Source organism: Stegostoma tigrinum, chromosome 13, assembly GCF_030684315.1.
Source record: "Stegostoma tigrinum isolate sSteTig4 chromosome 13, sSteTig4.hap1, whole genome shotgun sequence".
NCBI classification, from domain to species: Eukaryota; Metazoa; Chordata; class Chondrichthyes; order Orectolobiformes; family Stegostomatidae; genus Stegostoma; species Stegostoma tigrinum.
In genome coordinates, this window is record NC_081366.1 from 43,338,197 (window position 1) to 43,360,819 (window position 22,623).

General features: G+C 38.2%; 1 protein-coding gene across 1 annotated transcript in view; it reads right to left on the minus strand.

Moving 5' to 3' along the window:
* The window catches only part of unc5a (unc-5 netrin receptor A), an 860,398-nt gene that overhangs the window by 46,930 nt on the left and 790,845 nt on the right, over positions 1–22,623 (minus strand). The window contains exon 12 of the mRNA XM_048542935.2: positions 18,856–19,089. Coding sequence (XP_048398892.2) covers positions 18,856–19,089 — 234 coding nt within the window. The remainder of the gene's footprint in view (positions 1–18,855; positions 19,090–22,623) is intronic.

The window sequence follows — 22,623 nt, forward strand, 5'->3', positions numbered from 1 at the left end:
TTATTAGAATATTGAGTGAAGACATCACCTTGCTAATGAGTGAATGAGTTTCCAACTTTATTTAGGATATCCAAGCTGGACAAGGTGCAACAAAAGTAACGTGAATAAAGATCACTGCACAGGCACTAGCTACCATTACAAGAAAAACTAAAAGTACTGCGGTTACTGACTGCAGAAGTGGTTGAACCAGAGAGTGCTGGATTGCAGTGGTACAAACTGAAACTGTAAATATTTACCTTTTGCAGATGGAATTTAGGAACATAAACATACTATGGAGTCCAATAGAAAACACTATATGAGATATAATTATCTATGCCAGAGCAGTATTTGGTGCCAATTCACAATCACAAATCCGTGCAGAATGTCAAAATACATTTGCTCAAATAAGAATGCTCCTCTTAATCTTGGGCTACATGACTCTGTCATGACCATTAGACTCTAAGCATTAATTTAAAACTACACTTACAAATGTTAAAGCTACGTGTCTTTCTACTTTCTGGAAATTCTCAGTATTGAGATTTGTGAGGATGTCTTAAATTAGTAATCAGAAATGCAGGCTCTTGTCCACGAGAGCAGTGAGCTAAATCTTTTTGACAATAACAGATTGGAGCTTTCCAGGTAGAGTGTGCAAGGAGGCCAGAACAGAATAACTGGAAATATCCAGCCTGGACCATTACCTTCAGGACTTTGGTGATCCTGAAGCATTTTGTTGTGCACTAATCAGGACAAATGCAAAAATGCCAAGCTTCAAATGGCTACAACCGTTTATACTGCAGATCAAAAAGCTACTGACTGGTTGGAAAATCAATTCTGTTTCACCAAGGTATTGCCACTGAGAAAGCAAAAAGGAGCAGTTAGGTGCCCCAAGCTCCCTGGAAATTAATAACAAATGGCTTGAATATAAAGCTTTTGCTTTTCGAAAACCATACCTGAATTTAAATGTATGTTGGTTGCAATGAGTTTTAACACATTACAAACTTCACTGATTATCTTGACTTGGTTGTTAGTTTAGCTATTAGCACATGTAGGATAATGCTGCCCAATTACATAATCAAATCTAATTGAAGACACTTTTGTTTAGGTTTTGTATGTCCTGGCTGGTTCAATATTGTACTCTGCCTATTATGACCAAAGGAACACACTGTTTGATTTGATACGCTGATTAATGGGACATGGCCATCATACCTGGCATTAAATCAGCACCGAAATTCTTTCACAACATTGCAATACTAGGTGTAAGCTGTATGTCCCGGCAATTGGTTGATCAAATCATCAACATATTCCTTTGGTTGTTTGGTTTTATTTCAGGTAGAACTAAAATAAAGAGCAAACACAGAAGTTGCTAGAAAAGCTCAGCAGATCCGGCAGTATCAGTGAAGAAAAAATCAGTTAACATTTTGGATCTGGTGGCCCTTCCATAGAGTGGAACAAAATAAAGACTATTCTCAACAAGTATGTCTACCGTTAGATATGGTGCTTGGGCAGCACTTTCATAACAATTTGCATGTGTGGCTACCCAAAATGACCAAGGGAAGATATTAGCTGAGCTTGTAAAGTGGCTTGTTTATTTTTGCTAGAAGAAACTGGCATTTGTATGCAGAGATCTGTTCTCTGTGAACGAGGTTTATCTATTTTAAATTACAGGGACCTTGGACAGCCAATAGTTCTCTGCTGCCTTGCCCTTGGAAAATCAATGCAGGCTTATCAACCGATCCATATCTTTTCTTCCTTTACTATAAATCATTGCAATCACTTGGAATTTGGCACTCTTGCAGTTGTGCTAATGAGTGCAAGCTTCTCATTTCAGTAATCTCTGTGTTCTGTGCCACTAAATGACCTATTGGTAGCTCAGTGTCACAAATGGCCTGACTTCTCTGCATTTCTGTTTACCACAGCACCTGCTCTCACCCTCATATTTTAAAAGCAACCTACTCAACGCCATAATCTTCTCTTTTAAGTAAAACATTATTTATCCTTTCGCAGCATAATTTCTCCTTTTGTAGCTATGCAGTTTCCTGTTTATGCATTCAAAGCACAGCTTTCAGTTTTCATTTGGAAATAGGCTAAGTATAGCCAACTGTCCAACTCTAATTAAATATGGTCATTAATATGGGCTACTTAACTAATTTTCATAAGTAAGGAAATCATATAATCATCCTCTACATTGGGGAAACAAAGCATAGACTGGTGACCGCTTTGCAGAACATTTACATCTGGCCATTAAAAAACCCCCTGAGCTTCCAGTTGCCTGCCACTTCAACACATGTATGTGTTCCCCAGCCAATATCTCTGTCTCAGGCTTGCTGCAGTGCTCCATTGCAGATGAAGAAAGCTGGAAGAACATCACTTCGTTTTCCACTTGACTACTCTACTGCTTTCTGGATTCAATTTCGAATTCAACAATTTAAGGGCTTGAGCTACTTTCACCCATGTGCCCTGTTATCACATGGTCTGCTACTACAAACAACCCATAACTAGTGACTAATAGTCCCCATTAGTAGTGATTCATTCTCCTAGGCTGATTATCATCCACTCCTTTGTCTGTCCAACATTTCTTCTCTCTCTTTGGGCTCTATCTCCATCTACAGTTTTTTTACTCCTTACCCCCACTCCCCACCCTATCTTCTGCATAAAAACAACACTTTCCTAGCTATAATCAGCAATGAGGAAGGACAATGGACTGAAACGTTAACTCTGATTTCTCTCTGCCAATGCTGCCAGATCTGTTAAACTCTGTTTTTGTTTCTGATTGCCAGCATCTGCAGTTTTTGCTTTTTCTGTATTTAATCATATAGTCAACGTGACTGTGATGAACTGTTTGCACATACTTGCATAGGTTTGAAAAATCTCTTAAGGACAATATTCCAGAATTAGTCATTCAAAGCCTTTGCTGACTTCTTATGAATGATCGTCCAGTACATATTCAATGACAGTTGGAAGGTGACTGCTGGTTCTTCACTTAGGATTCATGAATTGGTTGGACGAATCCCTGCTGCAGCGTAAATGTACTTCTCTGATTTTCTTTAAATTGCTTTGAGGCAGCATAATAAACAATCAATTTTCCTTATGAAATTACAGGTAGTTCTGCTATAATGGGTGTACAACTTGGCTGTAGCACCGGTAATGAATAGGGTTTGGATAAGGCGAGCTTTTTGCTGTACAGGTATAGCAATTTTCTATAGTGATTTCCCTATAACACGATTTTCCATGGCTATTTTCCTTAAGCATAATTTTCTACAGTGCGAAGTTACACAAGAACACAAGTATTGTATTACAGGAGAACTACCTGTACAGAAAACACTGTAGTAATTTATAAATAATGTTTTTTCATAAAATTGAACTTCAAAACACATCTGGAAATTTTGGTCCAAATATAAACCTATATATATGCTAACCCAATGGCTTATCCCTCAGTCTCCAACAGTAAGTGTACATTAAAACTGTCACAAACTCAACTGAGCCACATTAAATTATGATCATGCTAGGAACTGGTGGTAGCTATGTGTGGAGTCTCCCCAAACAGGAAACCACTACACCTGGCAGGGTGGGTACAAGGCACTGACTTGTTCAACCAGCCATCATTATTATATTGAATGATGGGGCAGGCTCAACTGGCTGTATGCCCTATGCTTATTCCTACTGTTCCTAGATCCTCCTCATTGAAAGAGTTCAGTGACTGATCTAATGAAGAGACCAATGCCAATTCTGTAGCAAATGAGCTATTGCTTCAAGTTACCACACCTGTATATTTCAGATAGTGCAAATTGGTCATGACTGAAATTACTTACAGACTCACCTGGAATTAAATTCAATACCATGTGATCAGATTCACTCTCTCCCTTTACCAGATATATGCTATTGAAGCATGATCTTCACAATGTCCTATTTTTTCTTGAAGTGATACAATGATCAAAAGCAGTTGAGCTTGTCAAACAAATGCTTTCTCATTGATTTGTTGTCTTTGCAACATACAGTCTGCCAAAAGGTAGCAAGGTGTGGTTAGCACTGCTGCCTCACAGCACCAGGGATGTGGGTTTGATTCCAGCCTCGGGTGATTGCCTGCGAGGAGTTTGCACATTCTCCCCGTGCCTGCATGGGTTTCCTCAGGGTGCTCTGGTTTCCTCCCACAGTTCAAAGTGTGCAGGTTAGTTGGATTGACCATGCTAAACTGCTCTACAATATTGAGAGACGTGTAGTTGAGGTTAATGTGGGGTGGGATGCTCTTCAGATGATCAGTGTAAACTTGATAGCCCAAATGGCCTTTTCTGTGCTGTTGGGATTCTATTTATTAGAGAACATAAGAACTAGGAGCAGCTTAGGTAGCCTCCTTGGACATTCAGTACGATTTCAACTCCACTTTCTCACCCAATCTCTATAACCATTCAACCCATTACTACTTAAAATCTACCTACCTCCTCCTTAAAGTTACTGAGTCCCAGCATCCACTATATTGAGATAGAGAATTTCACAGCTTCACAACACTTTGAGTGAAGTAATTTCTCCTCATCCATTTTAAACCTGCTACCCCTTGTCCTCAAGCTATGATCTCTGATGTTAAATTGCCCCACAAGAGGGAACTTGTCTACTCATCAATCACCTTTGGCATCTTATAAACCCCACTGTCATTCTTCTAAATTTCAAGACAGCATAAGGCTAAAATGCTTGATCTCTCTTCATAAGCCAAAGCCATTGTCTCGGAATCAATCTTGTGAACCTCATTTGAACTGTCTCCAACATGAATACATCTCTCCTCAAGTAAGGGGACCAAAACCAATATTCCTGGTCCAATCTCACTACTGCCTTTTATGGTTGCAACAATATTTCCCTACTTTTATATTCTTTCCTTTGGCAATAAATGCCAACATTCCATTTGCTTTCCTGATTACTTTCTATAACCGCATACTAATTTTTGCAACTCATGTAGAGGACACTCAGATCCCTCTACATGGAAGAACTCCCTTCATTTAGATAATAAGTTACTTTTATATTCTCCGAACCAAAATGGACAGACAAGTATGCTAACCTCTTCTGCTACTTAATTTGGTATACAATCTAGAAATGAATTGATATCTTAGAAAATGTACTGTCAATTCACTGATCAATCAAATAGATCCAAAAGCATAAACATTTGTGGTAGTAAGTGTGGTACCAGGGGAATTGGTTGCATTGTTTAATTGTTAATATCTATGTGAAATTGTTGATTAATTTCTCGATCTCAAAGAATATTTTGTGGATTTTAATCTCGCTATATTGTCTTGTCGCATTCTATTTTGATTCAATTAGCTGTTGAATGTTCATTGTTGTAAAGACTGTTGTAGTACAAAAACTGAAAGCTATGAATGTTTCTGCAGGATTAAATGCTGATTTCAACATAAACATCAGATTTCCTTTTCCAATATGGCATATTCATAGAGATGAAGAAAGATATTCATTTTTCAAGATGGATGAAGCATGTTTAAAATATTTGATGTTAGAATGTTAGAAAAATAGCTTTATTCACTACATTTCAGGGAACTATGTACCTGCACCCTAGATCTCGCTTTGACCATGATCCCCAAAGCCCAGACATTAACCACACAAGTCCTGCCCTGGTTTGTCTCACCAAAATAAAACACCTCTCATTTATCGGAATTAAATCCTTCTGCCATTTCGCAGCCGTCTGACCCAGTTGTACTCTTAGATAACCTTCTTCACTGTTTACGATATCACCAATTTTGGTGTCATCTGCAAACTTACTAACCATGTCTCCTGTATTCTCATCTAAATCATTTACATATGAGAAACAACAGTGGACCCAGCACCAATCCTTGTGGCACACCACTGGTCAAAGTCCTGAACAACAACCCTCTACCACAGTCTCTGTCGCCGATATCAAGCCAATTTTGTATCCAATTGGCAAGCTCTCCCTGGATCCCATGTGATCGAGTCTTACTAATCAGTCTACCATGCAGAACCTTGTCAAAGAACTTGCCAAAGTCCATGTAGACAATGTCTGCCATTCTGTTTTCATATGTCTTGTTTGCCCTGATTATTCTCTGTCCCTGAGATATTTCCTCACCAAATTCGACTCCATATACATTTGATCTTTCCCAATCCAATTTTTTTGTATTTTAATAAGTCAAATGGTAAAACTTCTGAATTGCTAAATAAATTGAATTGAATTGTCATTCAAACCTTTTCCTAAGTCAATACCATTAATGTTAGGTGTCCACTCAAGATAGCCAAAGAAATTCCAAAAGATCTGTGGATAGACCTTTCCCAAAATGGCTTCATTTAAAGAGTTAATGAGTTTTAACTGTATCAAAGAAGTGTGCTGTAACATCATTGGCACCAAATGTTTCTGTGTCCAATGTATTTTTGCATTAAATTCAATACCATGTGATCAGATTCTCTCTCTCCCTTTACCAGATTTTTGTCTTAATGAATAAAATCAAGAAAACTGCTTAGTTGTCAAATTAAACTTTTACATTTGTCAGTCAAACCATCAAAATAAAGATTGCACCATTTGGGCTCCGTTACTTTGAATTTCAAGAACAATTCTTGCTCCTGATTTCTTTTCCCTTTATCAGTGATCTTACTTCAGCCTATATCTGTAAAAGTTTATTAACTTGCTGTGGTCATCTTTGTGTGTCCTGTAATTGGCCTCTTTTTGTGGGTCAATCCCCTTACATGTAGTGGGCTTTTATTGCTCATGCAGTTTATTTATTGCTGTCTATGAACGGGTTTTTGAGATGTATACTGTACAAGTGGATTCTCTGAAGGAGTTTACTGTTCAGAGTTTTCTACCTTCACAGCAGCTTTTTAGGCCTGTTGCCTTTTTGGCTCTTAGCTTGTCTTAGATCTATACTGACCAGTTCATTAAGAAAATATTCTTTTTCCTTCTCCAGATGATCTCAGAGCTGCTTTTTGATCTTCACTGCTGCTATGATTTTCTCGGTAAAGCACCCCCTTGCTGCCACCCTTTTTATTGTGTGGTTTGATGCCATTGTTGAGCTTGGGCTCAAGTCAGACAGGTTGAGGAGAAAGCAAAGTTAAACACTGCCTTCTTCAGGTTTAACCTTCAAGCTAATGCTACTTATCACATATTAACACAAAATACTGTCATATGTAGTAATCTCGGATATACCAGGCTCGAGTCACATAGTTACTCCATGTAAAGACTTGCCCATGTTCTTTCTCTATTTATGTTCACGTGTTCTCCAACATGATTTCCTACAAAACCACAATTTAGAACATACAGCTACTAAGCTGAGATTTTACTCACTCGTTACAATGTTTGTTGGTATTGGGAGATTTAGATTGCAACACGTCAGTGTGAGAACATTTTAATTTAGTAACTCAGGAATGGACTTTGGGCAGGGAGACAGATTTTCTTGCCAAAGGAGCTGCTCAGGCAGAGTCTGCAGCAGGCTTATAGTGAGGGTTAAAAATGCCCAGCCAGGACCATAAGTTTCAATACATTGGTTTTCTAGTACTATGAAACACTTTAAAGGCCAGGTTGTGCTTCTGTGCATTACATTTCACCACACACTTCCTATCACCCTCCTCTTTCAAATGCTACCTTCCCCAGACCACAAGTCTCTTCTTCAATTAAAAAGGGGGATTGCATCATCTCCCCTTTTTTATTCTAATTGCATACTAACCTGCTTACGCAATGTTCAACCAACAAAATTGTCTGTTTTCATCAAGTAGTAACATATTATTCTTCCATTAAGTGTTTTCACTTTTCACATTGGAGCCATTTTCTTGTACATGACCACTATCCATCATCTTAATAATCCTCCCACTCAGTCTAGATAAAACATAAACTTGGCTTGGACAAGAACGATGTACTGAATTGTTCACAATCACTTGTGGGACAGGCTCTCTCCCAACTCGAGAGACACAGCCAGAACCAAGGAACCATTATCCTTCACCTCCGCCTTCCTGAGATGAAGGAAGAAACTGTGAGACGAGTTAGTTTGGAGGAATGCCAGAGCTCCAACTTGCGCTTTTTTTCTCCTCTCCCTACAAATTAGAATAGACTGGCCAGAATGACACAGAGTACATTCTCTTATTTAGTTTCTTTTAAGTTGACTTGAAAGTATATGGTGCATAACTATCAATCCTGTTTCTAAAGCATTCTGGAGATCTAATGCGATTATACCATGTTCTTGACTGGTAAGGTGGTCTCTGCTGTAGAATCACCCTACATCACTCCTCACCAGCTGAGGTTACTATGAAGAACCCTTCTTCACCTCACTCCCCATGAGAGGAATGGTGACCCTTAGGTTGAACCACCACCAGTCATCTATTTCTAATAGGTAAACAGACCTATGGTCCAGTAGGGCATTGGCAGCTGTTTTCACTATAGGATCATGTTCATAGACTGTTTCATCAGAGACTGTCCATTTCATTTGCATCTAAAAGATCACTCCCTTTCCTTTGTCCATTATTTGAAAGTCCTGTCATATTTTCTAGTTTTCGTACCAGCTTATTCGTTATCGAGGCAATTTTTATGTGTGCGATCTATGTCTTGTTCTCTCACTCTTGCAGCCTAACTGAACATCTAATGCCCTCTTGTGGCTTCCGTGCAAGCTGATGTTGTGGGCAGTGTTTTCTTCTCAGCTGCTATCCTTGACTCTTTAAAATCTGTAGTCTATATCCTTCTAAAATCCAGCCTGACCCCTCTGTAATTGTGAACTACTGCCCATCTTCATTTCTGTTTTGTCTCCACAGTTGTTGGCTATATCATTCCCTCCTAAACCTGTGCTCTTCTTTCATGCAATCATCCAAGTTTGGCTGTCTCTAATAACATTTTCATCCATGCCACAGTATTAAAGCAGCACTAATTAAAGACACAAATCAAATCCTCTGTGACTGGCCATGCCTCATCTCCTTTTGCAGCTTTCTCTATACCTGCAGACATTGATTGGATCAACCACACCATTTTCCTCAAGTGTTTTTCCTCCCTTGTTCAACTGAGTGGTATTGCCCTTGTTAGGTCACATATTTATCCAACTGACACTTCTGTGCCATAAAATCTCAAAAAGCTATCCCATGATCCAGCCTTTTTTTAATTGACATGATGTTGGTTTCGATATGCACAGTGGATTTATCTAGCTCCACCTCTCCAAATCCCTTAATCCATGTTATCAACCTGCTTGTCTGTGATCCAAACCTGGATGAGCTGTTTCTTCCATTAAACATAGTAAAGACTGAAGCTTTTGTCTTCAAGAACCACCACAAACTCTGTTGTCCTTTGCCATTGACTCTGTCTCTTGGCTGCTGTCTCAGAAGCAAACTGATCACAGCCTCTGCATCCTATTCTACACAGAGCTGAGCTTCCGGCTGTACAGCTTTACCACAACAAAGGCAAATTTTCTCTCTGAAAGGTCATTCATCTCAGCTCCTACTCAGCTCACCTGCTCCTAAATCCTCCTGCATGATTCTTCCAAACTTTGGATTTAAACATTCAAATGGTCTGCTGGCCAGATTTCTGACTCCAAACATATGAACCAGAACTGATCCAAAACTCATTTTCTCATATTCTAATCTGTTCCAAAACCACGATCATCCCTTTCTCATTGCCATACATTCACTGCCATTTGATCAACTCTGCCAGTTTAATATTCCCATGCTTGTATAAAAATCTCATCATAGCCTTAACGCTCCCTGTTTCTCTAATTACCTCTATCCACACTGTCCATCAAGATGTTCCTGCTTCATGAAAACTCCCTTACTCTACCTTTTGTAGTTGTGCATTTGGTTATAGAATCATACAGCACAGAAACAGACCCATTCAGCTCAACTCATCCCTGCTGACCAGGTTTCCTAAACTAAACTATTTGCCTGAACTTTGCCTCATACCCCTCTAAACCTTTCCTATCCATGTAACTGCCCAAATGTCTTTTAAATGTTGTAATTGTAGTAGCCAGTACTTTCTTTGGCTGCTAGTTCCAAATATGCACTACCCATTGTGTGAAATATTGTTCAAGAAATAAGAAATACTTATTACAAACTTCATACATATGACCCCTTTAAGGCCACTAGATGGTCTAAGGCACTTTACTGCCAATAATATACTTTTGGAGCGTAGATCCTCTTGTAAATTTGGAGACACGGCAATCAATTTGACCATAACAGGGTCTGACAAGCAGGAGTCACCAGGTAATCAGTTTCATGTTTCAGAAATAAACATTGGCCATGGACATGAAGGATAACTTCCCTTTTCTGTTTCAAAATAGTGTTACAGGGCTTTTCACATCCATTTAAAAAAAAGACCAAATAAAATAAAAGGAGGAAGAAAATAAACTTGAGGGTAAATTCATAAGTAATATCAAGACTGCCAGCAAGAGCTTTTTTCAAAAATATTTAAGGGAAGTGAGAAGCCAAAGTTAACACAGGCCCTTAGAGAATGAGGCAGTCAAAATAATATTGGAAAAGGCAGAGGTATTGAATAAATATTTTCACAGTAGAAAATGGGAATAACATTTCAAAATGATTAAATAATCAAAGTGTAAAAGACAGAATGAAAACATATACAACAACTAACACTAGAGAAAAAAACCACTGGGGAAACTTACGTGGCTAAAAATCAACAAGTCCCCTGGACCTGACAGAATGTGTCCTAGGCTATTGAATGTAATAGCTGGAGATAATGGATGCACTAGTAGTCATCTTCTAATACTCCTTAGTTTCTCAGAAAATTTTCAACATAATATTATTCCAAAAGGGAGGGAGGTTTAAAAAAATTATCCGTAGGTCAGTTAACTTAACATCTGCCATTGGGAAAATGTTCAATTATAAAGGATGCAATATCAGAATATTTGGAAATATGTAATTATAAGCACAGTCAGCTACATGATGAGAAAATCACAGTTGACAAATTTAATATAAGCTCTTTGTGGAGATAACAAGCGGGGTAAATAAAGGGGAAATTGTATATGTAATATATTTGCATTTTCTAAAAACCTTAGATAAGGTACCATACATTAGTTTACTTAAGATAAGCACTTATGGTGTTGGAGATAATATATATTAACATAATACAAGGATTGGCTAACTAATAGAAGACAGAGGGTTGAGATAAGGAAGGCGCTTCAAGAAGGGAATATGTAAGTACTAGGATGCCACTAGGATCAGTGCTGGGGCCATAATCATTTATAATATATATTAATGAATTGTATGAGAAGACAGAAGCTCTACAGCCAAGTTTGTGGATGACACAAAAATCAAAGGGAATACAAGTGAATAAGATGACTCAGTCTACAGGGGGACAGAGACAGACTAAGCAAGTGGAAAAAATCTTTGCACATGAGGAATATAATGTGGGGAAATATGAATTTATGTACTTAGGCAGGAAGACTGGAGGAGGTGAATATTATTTAAATAGGGAAAGACTGCAGAAAGCTACAATACCAAGGGATTTGAGAGTCCTCATCCTTGGAATCACAAAAAGCCAGTGTGTAAGTTCAGTGGGTATTGGGGAAGTGAATGGAATATTGTACTTTATTTCAAAGGGAATTGAGTGTAAAAGTGGGAAGGTGTTTCTAAAACTATACAAGACACTAGTAAGACTATACCTAGAATACTGTGAACAGTTTTGGCCACTTATCTAAGGAAAGACATACTGGCATTGGAGGTAGCCAAGAGAAGGTTCACTATTGACGAACTGTCTCATGAGGAGAGGTTGGGTAGACTGGGGCTATATTTATTGGAACTAAGAAGAATGAGAGGGGGCCTTGTTGAAACATACAAGATCCTTAGGGAACTTGACAAGGTAGATGTAGAAGGGTTGATTCCCCCATGGGAGAGTCTAGGATCAGACAGAATAATAAGGGAGTTACACACTTAAGACAGAGTTGAGGAGAAATTTCTTTTCTCAGAGGGTAGTGAAGTTGTATATTTCTTTATTGTAGAGGATTGCCGAGGCTGGGTCTTTAGCTATTTTTCAAGGTGATACAGACAGATGTGCAATCAGTCAAGAAATTAAGTGTTATAGGGAAAAGACAGGAAAGTAGAATTGGGGATTATCAGCACAGTCATAGTCTCATTGAACTACAGCATACTCTTGATGGGCTGACAGACCTACTTCAACTCTTACTTTTAATGGCCTTAAGACAGTGCAGTTGAACTTTGGTTTAATATTTCACCCAAAAGATTGCCCGTCCAATTGTGCACACCCTTAGATTTACACTGGAGTGTCAGTTTTGATTTCTGTGATAAAATGGGAATTGAACCCTCAATCGCGTGTGACAAAACGTTTAATCACCCAACCTAACATCTCCTCCTTTGGCTTGATGTCAATTTCTGGATGTGAATGCCCTAGGTTGCTTTAATATATTGAAAAAAAAAGTTATGTTTTTTAAAAATAAATCCAGCCAGGTGAATTGCAAATATGAGAGTTATCAATGGCCACTAACTGAACTGGACTAGCCATTTAAATACTATGCCTAAAAGAGCACATCAGATGTTGGGAATCCTGCAGTGAGTAAATCACCTCCAAGCTCTAAAAATCTGTTCGCCATCTACAAGGCAGCAGTTAGGATTATGACGGAATACTGTCCACTTGAGGTTGTAGACTCGCTCACCAAGTCAGTGTGTTTGATTGCAGACGTTTTGTCGCCCTGCTAGGTAACATCATCAGTGCGCCTCTGGTGAAGTATTGGTATTCTGTCCCGTTTGTTATTTATATGCCTCAGTTTGCTGGGGTGGTTGACATCGCTTTTGGTTCTGTTTTTCAGTGGTTTGTATATCGGGTCCAGTTCAATGTGTTTGTTGATGGAGTTCCGGTTGGAATGCCAGGCCTTCCCTTCAGGAATTCCCTGGCATGTCACTTGTGCTGTTGTGTATCTGTTGTCCCAGTCAAATTTGTGTCCTTCTTTGTCAGCATGTACTGAGACCAGTGAGAATTGGTTGTGCCTTTTTGTGGCTACTTGGTGTTCATGCACCCTTACTATCAGTTTTCTTCCAATTTGGCCTATGAATTGTTTGTCATGGTCCTTGCATGGTATTTTGTATATTACATTAGTTTTATCGGTTGTGGCTATGGGACGCTTTATGTTCATCAGTAGCTGTTGCAGGATGGTTGTTGGTTTGTGGGATACCCTGAGTAGTCTTGTGGTCATCTCCAATTGGTCTCTGATGTGTGGTAGGGTGACTAGTGTGTCCGGCCATTTTGTGTCTTCATGTTGTGGTCTGTCACAGAGGTAACAGTGGATTGTGTTTTTTGGGTATCCATTGCTTTTAAAAGCTCTGTATAGTGCTCCTCTTCTGCTCTGTGCAATTCTGGGTTGCTGCAGTGTGTTGTGACTCATTTGAATAATGTCCTGATGCAGCTCCATTTATGGGTGCTGGAGTGGTTTCTGGTGTAATTAAGTATCTAGTCCGTACGTGTGGTCTTTCTGTGTATACTAGTCTGGAGTTCCCAGTTGTTCTTTCATTCTACCATTATCTCATTCACATTACCTCATCCACAACCCAAGCTACAAATCTTCTCAAAAGCTTTATACTCCCATCTTGCCTGAATGAGTGGAACTCCAACAGCAACATTCAAGAAGCTTGAAACCACCTGGGAATAATTGGCCCGCTTGATTGGCAACTCATCCACTTTCAGTCCCTGCATCATTGACGCAGGGTAGAAGCAGTATACCATCTAAAAAAGATGCAGAAATTCACCCAGGCTCCTTAGACAGCACCTTCCAATCTTATGACCAGTCCCATCAAGGACAAGGGCAGCAGATGCATGGGAGCATCATCATACGCAAGTATTCCTCCAAGCCACTTACCATCCTGCCATGGAAATATCTCACCATTCCCTCACTGTCACTGGCTCAAAATTCTGGAACTCCCTCGCTAGTGGCATTTCGGGTCTACCATTACCAAATGGAATGCAGTCATTTGAAAAGGCAGCTCACCACTGCCTTCTCAAGGGCAACGGGGTATAGGCCAACCAGCAAAGCCCAGATATCATGATTTAATTTAAAAAGTTTGCTGTGCTGCAACAATTGGATGGCCACTTCTACGTCCCTGTCCAGTGCAGTGAGATAAAATCACCTACAATGTATCTGCAATTCCTAAATAATTAGTATTTGGACACTTTTCACTGACATTAGATGAGTATAACTTAGTTGGCCACTATCTGCTATCGACTAACTAGACACTTCATGAGGCTGTTTAATGCAATGATGTTGGTTTCAGGAATGATAATAAATTCATTGGGCTCATTTGTGCATCTCAAAAAGACTTAACAATAGAAAAGAAATTGCTATATTAGGCCATCTTAGTGTTTTGCCACTTAAACAAGCGCATTTATGTTAAATCCTCTGTCTCTCATACAAATGTATCAAGCAGCTTTAATGATGATAGTTTGATAGGGCCAGGAGTTGGCCCTTCAGCCCCTCAAGCATGTTCTACAATTCAATTAAATATTGGTTGATCTATCTCTGTGTAGAATTTGCACGTTCTCCCTGCTTAAGCTCCTGCTCCGCGTCCTCCCACAGTCCAAAGATATGTAGGTTAGTTAGACTGGCCATGCTAAATTGTCTGTAGTGTCTGTAGGTATGTGCATTCCAGATTATTTAGTCATGTTAAATGCAGGGCCTCGGAGATAACATAAGGGTTTGGATCTAGGTAAGCTATTATTTGGAGTATGCTGCAGACTCGATCGGCCGAATGGCCTCTTTCCACGCTGTAGGGATTCTACGATTCTGCAGTCAGTACAATTAACCTATTATCACAAATGTTTCCACCTCAAAACTCGATGGTCTTAAACTTGAAAATTACAATTTAAATGGAATGTCTATGGTCTTTTGGGAAAGCAATATCAAGAGTTCGACTACACCTTGCATGAAAAAGGTTCTTCTTAATTTCACTTTTTGCAAAATCAGTATTCATAAGATGCACTGTTGTTCTGTCTTTGCCTGATAGAGAAAAGAATTTCTCTGCAAAATAGTTATAAAGTCATAATAGTCTAACCAATCTATAGGTCTGCTAGCTCATCAAAGAAAAATGACTGATGGTGGTTTATCTCAAGGGTTACAGGCCTCAGGTAAGGGGAGAGGATGAGAAGGACAGACCTTCATGGTAACTGCAATTGGTGAGGAAATTGAACCCATGATCTTGGCATCATTCTCCATTAAAAACTACCATCCTGTTGTTTAAGCTAAACTAATGTCGCTCTGCCACTTTCTAAGTCGGGAGGATTAGGAGTGTGAATCTGGTTGTACAATACTCCAGCTGTTATAAAGTTATTTTCATGAATTGGATAGTGTTACTGTACATATCACTTAGCAGTGGCCCAGATTGGGCAGATGTGAGTCACAACGTGATCAGTGAAACAAATTAGTAGCAGTACTGTTGAGGGTAGCGTATTAGTTTGGGTTTGTCCTAGAAAAATTCAGGCCCAGGTATTCATTATTCTATCTGTGATTGCTGCTGATCTGAACAAGAAATCTGAAGCTTTATCTCTAATCCTCTTCAGGTCCTCAAATTCTGGCTTTGACCAGTAGGTTTGTCAGTTGAGCCAGCTCCTGCTCAAACCATTTCCATTCATGGCTGCAGCACCCCCACTCCTAATAGCATTCAAGATTTGCAAAACTATTGATAACCCCAAAGAATATTAACCATTCAGATATTACTAAATCAACTGAAATCATGTGGCATAACGCCAAAAATTTAAGTGAAAATTAAGTAATTACATCTTCAGCCTAGGAAGATAACTGTGGTGATTTGCCCTCGCAGACTAGCAAGGAAAGTCTCTTAACAAAACCTCTTCACGTAAACAACGGTGAAACGCTTCATTTCTGCCAGTGGGATGGCAGAACATTGAGCTGGGGCCACCAAGATAGTGACAGATTGTAGGCTAGTAATGTTAGGGCACAGTAAAGTGCTGTTTAGAGGGCAAGTTCCCAATGGTGGATGCCTTTCTCTCTCCACAGTCTCAAAACCTGCCAAATAATTAAAATCAAAAATCAGCCACATTATTACCAAAGGGAAGTTTTTTTTTCCCCTTTCAATTTGGGATGTTTCTCTTCTGGCACTGCAGTTTCATTCTGAATGACAGTATTTGGTTTACTCCATTGGGTTGGGATCCTGTCCTAATAACTTCTAATCCAAAAAAATGAATCAAAAATTAGATTGAACGACTGGCTCATTCAACCCAGCTAAATGAGTTTCATTGGACACCTCGTTACTTTTCCTGAGAAAGTAAAGTACATAGAGCAAGTTCACCTCTGAGGTGTGGTGCAGAATGATTTTTTGACCATTAGCTGTTGGTTTGTTCGTGAAGGTTGGCAAATGAATTGCAAACATTTTGTCTCCAGTTGAGAAGACATCATCAGATTTTTTGACTGGTCTCTGTTTCCCAGTGAGGCCGGAAACATTATTCTGCAGTTCATGGGATATATTAACTGACTTAAAGTGTTGATTAGTCACCACCATTTCTAACTTCTCAATCTTGTTGAAAGCCCCTGTTTTTTTTTAAATCTTGGGATGACCCATGCCATAGAATCACTAACTTTCCAACACAATGGGAGTAATTGTTTTTCTATTGTTGAGAAAAAAATAGATGAATTGCCTTTTACTGATAATCTTTGTCGAAACTTTTATTTGTATATTAGCTGTTGTGTCTGTTCCCATCTGTATTTTTTAAATGGGTGGTTCTTTAGGGGTTTGCGATCTTGTGTATGTAATAGTAGCCATCTTTTAGTCTAATAAGAAGAAATTGTAGAGTAAACAAGATGCAGTTTACTGCCTCTCTGCAACTGTTTACAGGTTGCAAGAACATTTTCTACATTAATATAAAGATCCTTAGGTGCACTTAGTCTTAGATCTGTCTCCCATGAGATCCCACTTTACTCTCTCACTAAAGCTTGATGATATCATCCAAATGAATATGGCTTACCACACTCAACCAAATATGAATACTTTCTGCCCCAGATACAAATTTCTACTCTTTAGTTTAGTTGTATTTTTAAATAGACTGGAAACATCCTTTGCTTTAAAACTGGACATTTAAAGCAATTCATTTTACAAATACTTCCTATGGAAAATGATCAACAAACTGCAAAACATATTTCTTTACAGTTGTGTTTCAAGGAATAGAGAATGTTGTAGAATTGGATCTGTATTTGGAACATCAGAAATGATACTCACAGAAGTAATTCTTACACATTGGTAACAGAATTTGTCCAGCATTAGCTTCAGGCATCATGCTGATTACTTTAACAACAAATAGCTGCATTTTATAGACACAAACTATAGCAAAATAAAGATAAATAATATTGCATTGAATAATTACAGACAATTTCAAAATGTCACAAAAATGTTTTAACAAGTGGGGCACGGTGGCTCAGTGGTTAGTACTGCTGCCTCACAGTGCCAGGGACGGGGTTCAGTTCCACCGTCAGATGACTGTGTGGAGTTTGCACATTCTCCCTGTGTCTGTGTGGTCTTCCTCCGGGTACCTTCCACAGTCCAAAGATTTGCACACTAGGTGGATTGGCCATGCTAAATTGCCCATAGTGTTCCGGGATATGTAGGTTGGGTGGGTTATAGGGGTATGGGTCTGGATGGGATGCTCCAAGGGTCGGTGTGGACTTGTTGGGCCGAAGGGCCTGTTTCCACACTGTAGGGATTGTATAATTGAGTAGGCCATTTGACCCCACACCTACTTTATCATTCAATAAGATCACCTGATTGAAGGCTAAATTCCACTTTCCACCCTGGGCCCATAAGCTAGCACTCGCCTGTAGATCAAAAATCTAGCTAACTTAACCTTAAACATACTGTAACCCATAGCTATCAACGGTAGTCAATTCCAAGCATTACTGACCCTCTGAGAAAACATGAATGGATGTGACACACCAGGTTAGCCAATCATTGACAAATCTGACTCAGCCAGTGGAAGCAGGCACTGGGTCCTGCCCTTAACCACCAACTACTGCATCTACTTGGTCAAACTCCTCAGAATCTTATAGATATTTTTAATCAACTGGGTCAGGCATGTTGTGCCAGACCTAAGGGCTTCCTGGCCCAAATGTAGGGACATTACTGCTCCAACACAACCCCAGAAATGACAGTGATGGTGATCCCCAGAATCATATATGTTTCCATAAAAATCACATCTAGTTCTTCCAAATTCCAATGAAAGTATGTCCAATCTGCTAACAATTTCTCATAAGAAAATTCCTTTGTCTCAAGAAACACCTCATTAAATGTTCTCTGAACTCCTTCCAATGCAAAATATACCTCTCCTTAAAACCAAAGGCTAACATTCTATGCATAGTCTCACCAATACCCTACACAGTTGTGGCAGTAGCAACACTTGCCCACCACTCTTTGATAAAGGCCAGCATTCCGTTTACATTACGTACTGGAACTACAAATGCTTATTTTTGTGTTTTTCATGAAAAGTATACCCAGGTCCCTCCACACCAAAGAAGTCTACAGTTTCACTTTATTTAAATAATATTCGGCTTTTCCACCTTTCCCAGCAAAATGGAAAACCTCATTCCCACATTATACGCCATCCACTTCTTTCTTTGCTGCACTAATTTCCCTGCCCTTTTGCTTTGCTGTATTACAAATGATTGATATCCATAAATGCGTAAATAATGTAGTAGTTTCAAATTAAATAAAGCATTTATTTCAAAAGTTGTTGTAAATGATAATTGAATGTCAGTCATTTACTTCAGGTCAAACAATAAGTTGTAGTTAAGGACAGATTACTTACTGTAATACTCAACCTTCATTTTCTTCAAACTGCTAAGCTAGAGGAGCTTTTAATTATTATCACTGATTGCCATATAAGTAGTGTAATAAAGCCTTTTGAAAGTAGGAGGCTTTTCTGAAACATTGTATAAATTTTGTTACCTTAAATGCATTTTGAGTATCTTCCAGACAATAGACCCGTATGCTGTACTCCAGTGATGTACATATTCCTGGTGCAAACAGAACAAGCCTCAGGCGTTTTGCTGCAGTCACATTCTGTGATTCACCAACTAGGGTGTATTTGCCCAGTGTCTCAGTAAATATATGGGACATTTGACCATCAAGCTGGCAATAATAAGGATTGGAAGGAATTTCTTTCCCTAGATGTAACACTTCCTGTGGAAAGACAAAGAAAAAGAAAACAGTTATGATAAGTGAATTTAATAAAACTTCTCATTGCAAACCAGACTTGTACAGTAGATTAGGATGGGCAAAAAAATTGCATGTTTTACAGACATCATTGAACTGCACTAACATTTTAGTTGATTAACATGCTTAAAATGTTTGTACGTTTGCAATAACGTGAACTGGATCAAATTGTTTACATATTTAGTTTCCTAGTTAGCTATAGGACTACATTAGTGTTCACATACTTCATTTTAAGGAGCCAGTTGTGAGGCTTGTCAGTGAATAATCAAGCAGTGAACTGACTGGTTAATCCTTATTTTTAATAATTAAAGTTAGGATTTGGATTATATCATGTCATGACTCAGCACCAATAACGTCATTTTCTGGTGAAGGAATGATGTTCATTTTCACTTTTCATTGTTATTTCCTGGATGTATGGAATGTTGCTGGCTGAAAATTCCAGATATAATGGCAGTAAGCCTCTAACAGATTGGGGTGGGGGGGGGGGAGTGTCAGTTAGCTCAGTTGACTGAGCAGCTAATTTGAGTTGCAGAGTATCACCAATAGCAAAAGTTTAATTCCCATCTTTGTTGAGGTCACCATGAAAGTTCCACCTTCTCAACGTCACCCTCTCACCCGTGACACAGTAACATACAGGTTAAACTCACTACCATCATCTCTCCAAAGGCACCATGGTCTTCTATCTTACCCAGATGGCTATTTTTCACACCATTAAGTATTTGGAAATCACAACATTAAGTATTTGGAAATGGAGGTCAGTTCAACCGTATGAAATCTTGTACCAGAAATCTCTTTGCAGTAAGAGTTGTGAGATCTCAATCAACAGCAACAAGCTAACAGATTTTTTTAATCCTTTTTCTAGAGGAATGAAGGCTAATTATGATGATTTAACCTTGTCTTATATGAAAACAGCTAATTAGTGTGCAAATTAGAATGGGAATTAAATCTGAGATCTTCTGGTCTCTGTGCTCAGTATTTTATTGTGTAGCCTCTACCCACTAGGCTTTTGGGAAAGCCATTGATCAGCTCTAACTCAAGTGGATAACAGAAAGAAAGATTCATATCAATCTAACTGAAAGCCATAGGCAGTCTTTGTACCAATGAGTTACAATACCTTTTCAGAGCAAATCCAAATATGTTGAGCGCATAATCTAAGATGATATTTCAATTTGAAAGAGTTTTGTACAAACAGAGATATTATCCATTTGGAGTTAAACTAGAGCCTTTTCTGCTTCCTCAGGTGAGTGATCCCATGATATTACCTGAGGAAGAGAATGCAAGTTTCCTGACATCTTGATCAGCATTCCTTTCTAAACCATCAATAAAACATTAAAATATTCTGGTCATTCATCTTCCTGTTGTTTGTGGTGACTTATTGTCTACAATTCAGTAATCATGTTTGGCTATATTACACAACTTAATATGTTTCAACATCATGAAATGACCATGAGGTTCTCTGAGGTATCTGATCATATGAAGTGTGCAATCTCAATACCAGATCTTGCTTTCTCCACCAATGTTCTCAGAAAATACTATTTGTTCCTCAAAAGATTACTTTAGAAATGCACTGATAGCTGTTACATGAGCATTTTGCACACTGGATGATGGTGAGAGAAATCAGACAAATAATCAACAAATCCATTTTTTAAAGGTTGTGGTTGAGGGAAGAATGTTGACTTCATTACCTGGAGAATTCTATTCTTTTGGCCATGATTGTAAGGGATTTCTAAAGCCAACCTAAACCAGCGAAACGCTAAATATGGATCTCAGCTTAATGTTATAGCTTAATGATCTACCTCTGACATGTTGCATTCCCCCCACTTAGTATTGAACTATAATCATATTTTAGAGGTAAAGCTTTATTTTACTGATAATATCAGAGGCTAGTCAATGTACAGTAATATAGAATATGCATTATTTGATTATCAATATTCCAGCCCTCTCAATGTCATGAGCTTTAGGTCTAAGTATGTAAGCATCGGGATAGAGAAATGGGGCTAAATAAACAAAACACGTTTTGAAGGATGTATAAGTAAATATATTCTGATAAAACAAAAAGAAACACACCAGTATCTCAATGCAGCCAAGTTTAAATACCAAAACTAACCTAAAGTCTTATTTTATTGAAGAAACTAACTGATCATGATACCTGGCAAAATTCAACTCTAAATAACTAAAAGTTGTATCAAAAATGAAAACAAAAGCCAAAAGGAATGAAGAAAAAGTCCCAGATTATTTGTTCTCAATACGTTAACAGTCGACAGCAAGCAAGAGAATTGAGAGGTCAGCCACAAGGTTAAGGAATGATGAATGAGTCAACATTAGACCACCTAGAGAGCCAGAAAAAGTATTCTGTTTCTGGGCCAAACAATTTTAGTGCTTTCAGTTCACACATTGATATTTTTAATATAAATGAAGTTAATTAAATATCAATACCAGTTTTCCTATCATTTTAACCATAGAAAACAAATATATACCTCAAATACAAATTTACCAGAAATAATTTACTTCTGTTTATAATATCCCACTCTCATTTGCCAAAATGCTTTTCTTTCCTTTGATGAATTATCCTATTGATAAGTTTTAGAAACTGCACTTTTTATTTAGCTAATTTCTTTGATATATATTACAACAACAAAGAGGTTCTGAAAACTTAATTTTAGCTTGGCGTTTTATCTGCTTTAATCTCTGTTCTGGCTCTTTTGTATCCTTTCTAGATATCGGTAGAAATGTTTAGTTATTTCAAAGATCATTTTAAACCAATAAGATATCTTGATATGGAATATGAATATCATGGTATCATAGGAACAAACAAACAAATCATTGATGTGCACCTGCATTAGACACTGGGGGAAAATAAAAGGTTTTCATGCAAATATCTTTGCAGCAGTCCTTGGGATCCAATAACATTCAGGCAATTCAACTTCTTCATGTTGAGAACTACTGATGGGTTGTCAAATGACCTTGAGGATAATGCACTGCTCAATCAGAATCAGCCCGCTTAGTTTCAAATTTAACATTCAATTGTCATTAATTCAGGCATTCTCCACAGCAACACCTCAACAATCAGGGTCTACGTGGCAACCAATTACCACCCTCCTTTTATGATATATAAATGTTTATTTTCCCTTTGAATTGTTATTTTCACATATTGACCTGATGATGCAATGCAAAAGGTTTTGAGGGAAAGTGCACCTTTTTCAGCACTGCTTATATTCTGTACTGTCAAATTACTACAACTTCATATTATTTGCAACATTTCACATTGTGGTTTAGATGAAATTCTGATCTAATAATTTTTGTTTATAAAACTAATAGACATCAACAAAACACATATTACAATGAAATTCAAATGCATAGAACTTTGTTTTTTTAAAAATCTGGTTAGTCTTATTGTGCCAAAGTTTACAGTAGAAGGTCATCAACTGCTGATTAAAAGATTTAAAACATTCATTTCTAATTAGGATTTTCTCCTGAAATCTTCGGTTCAAAAATTACAAA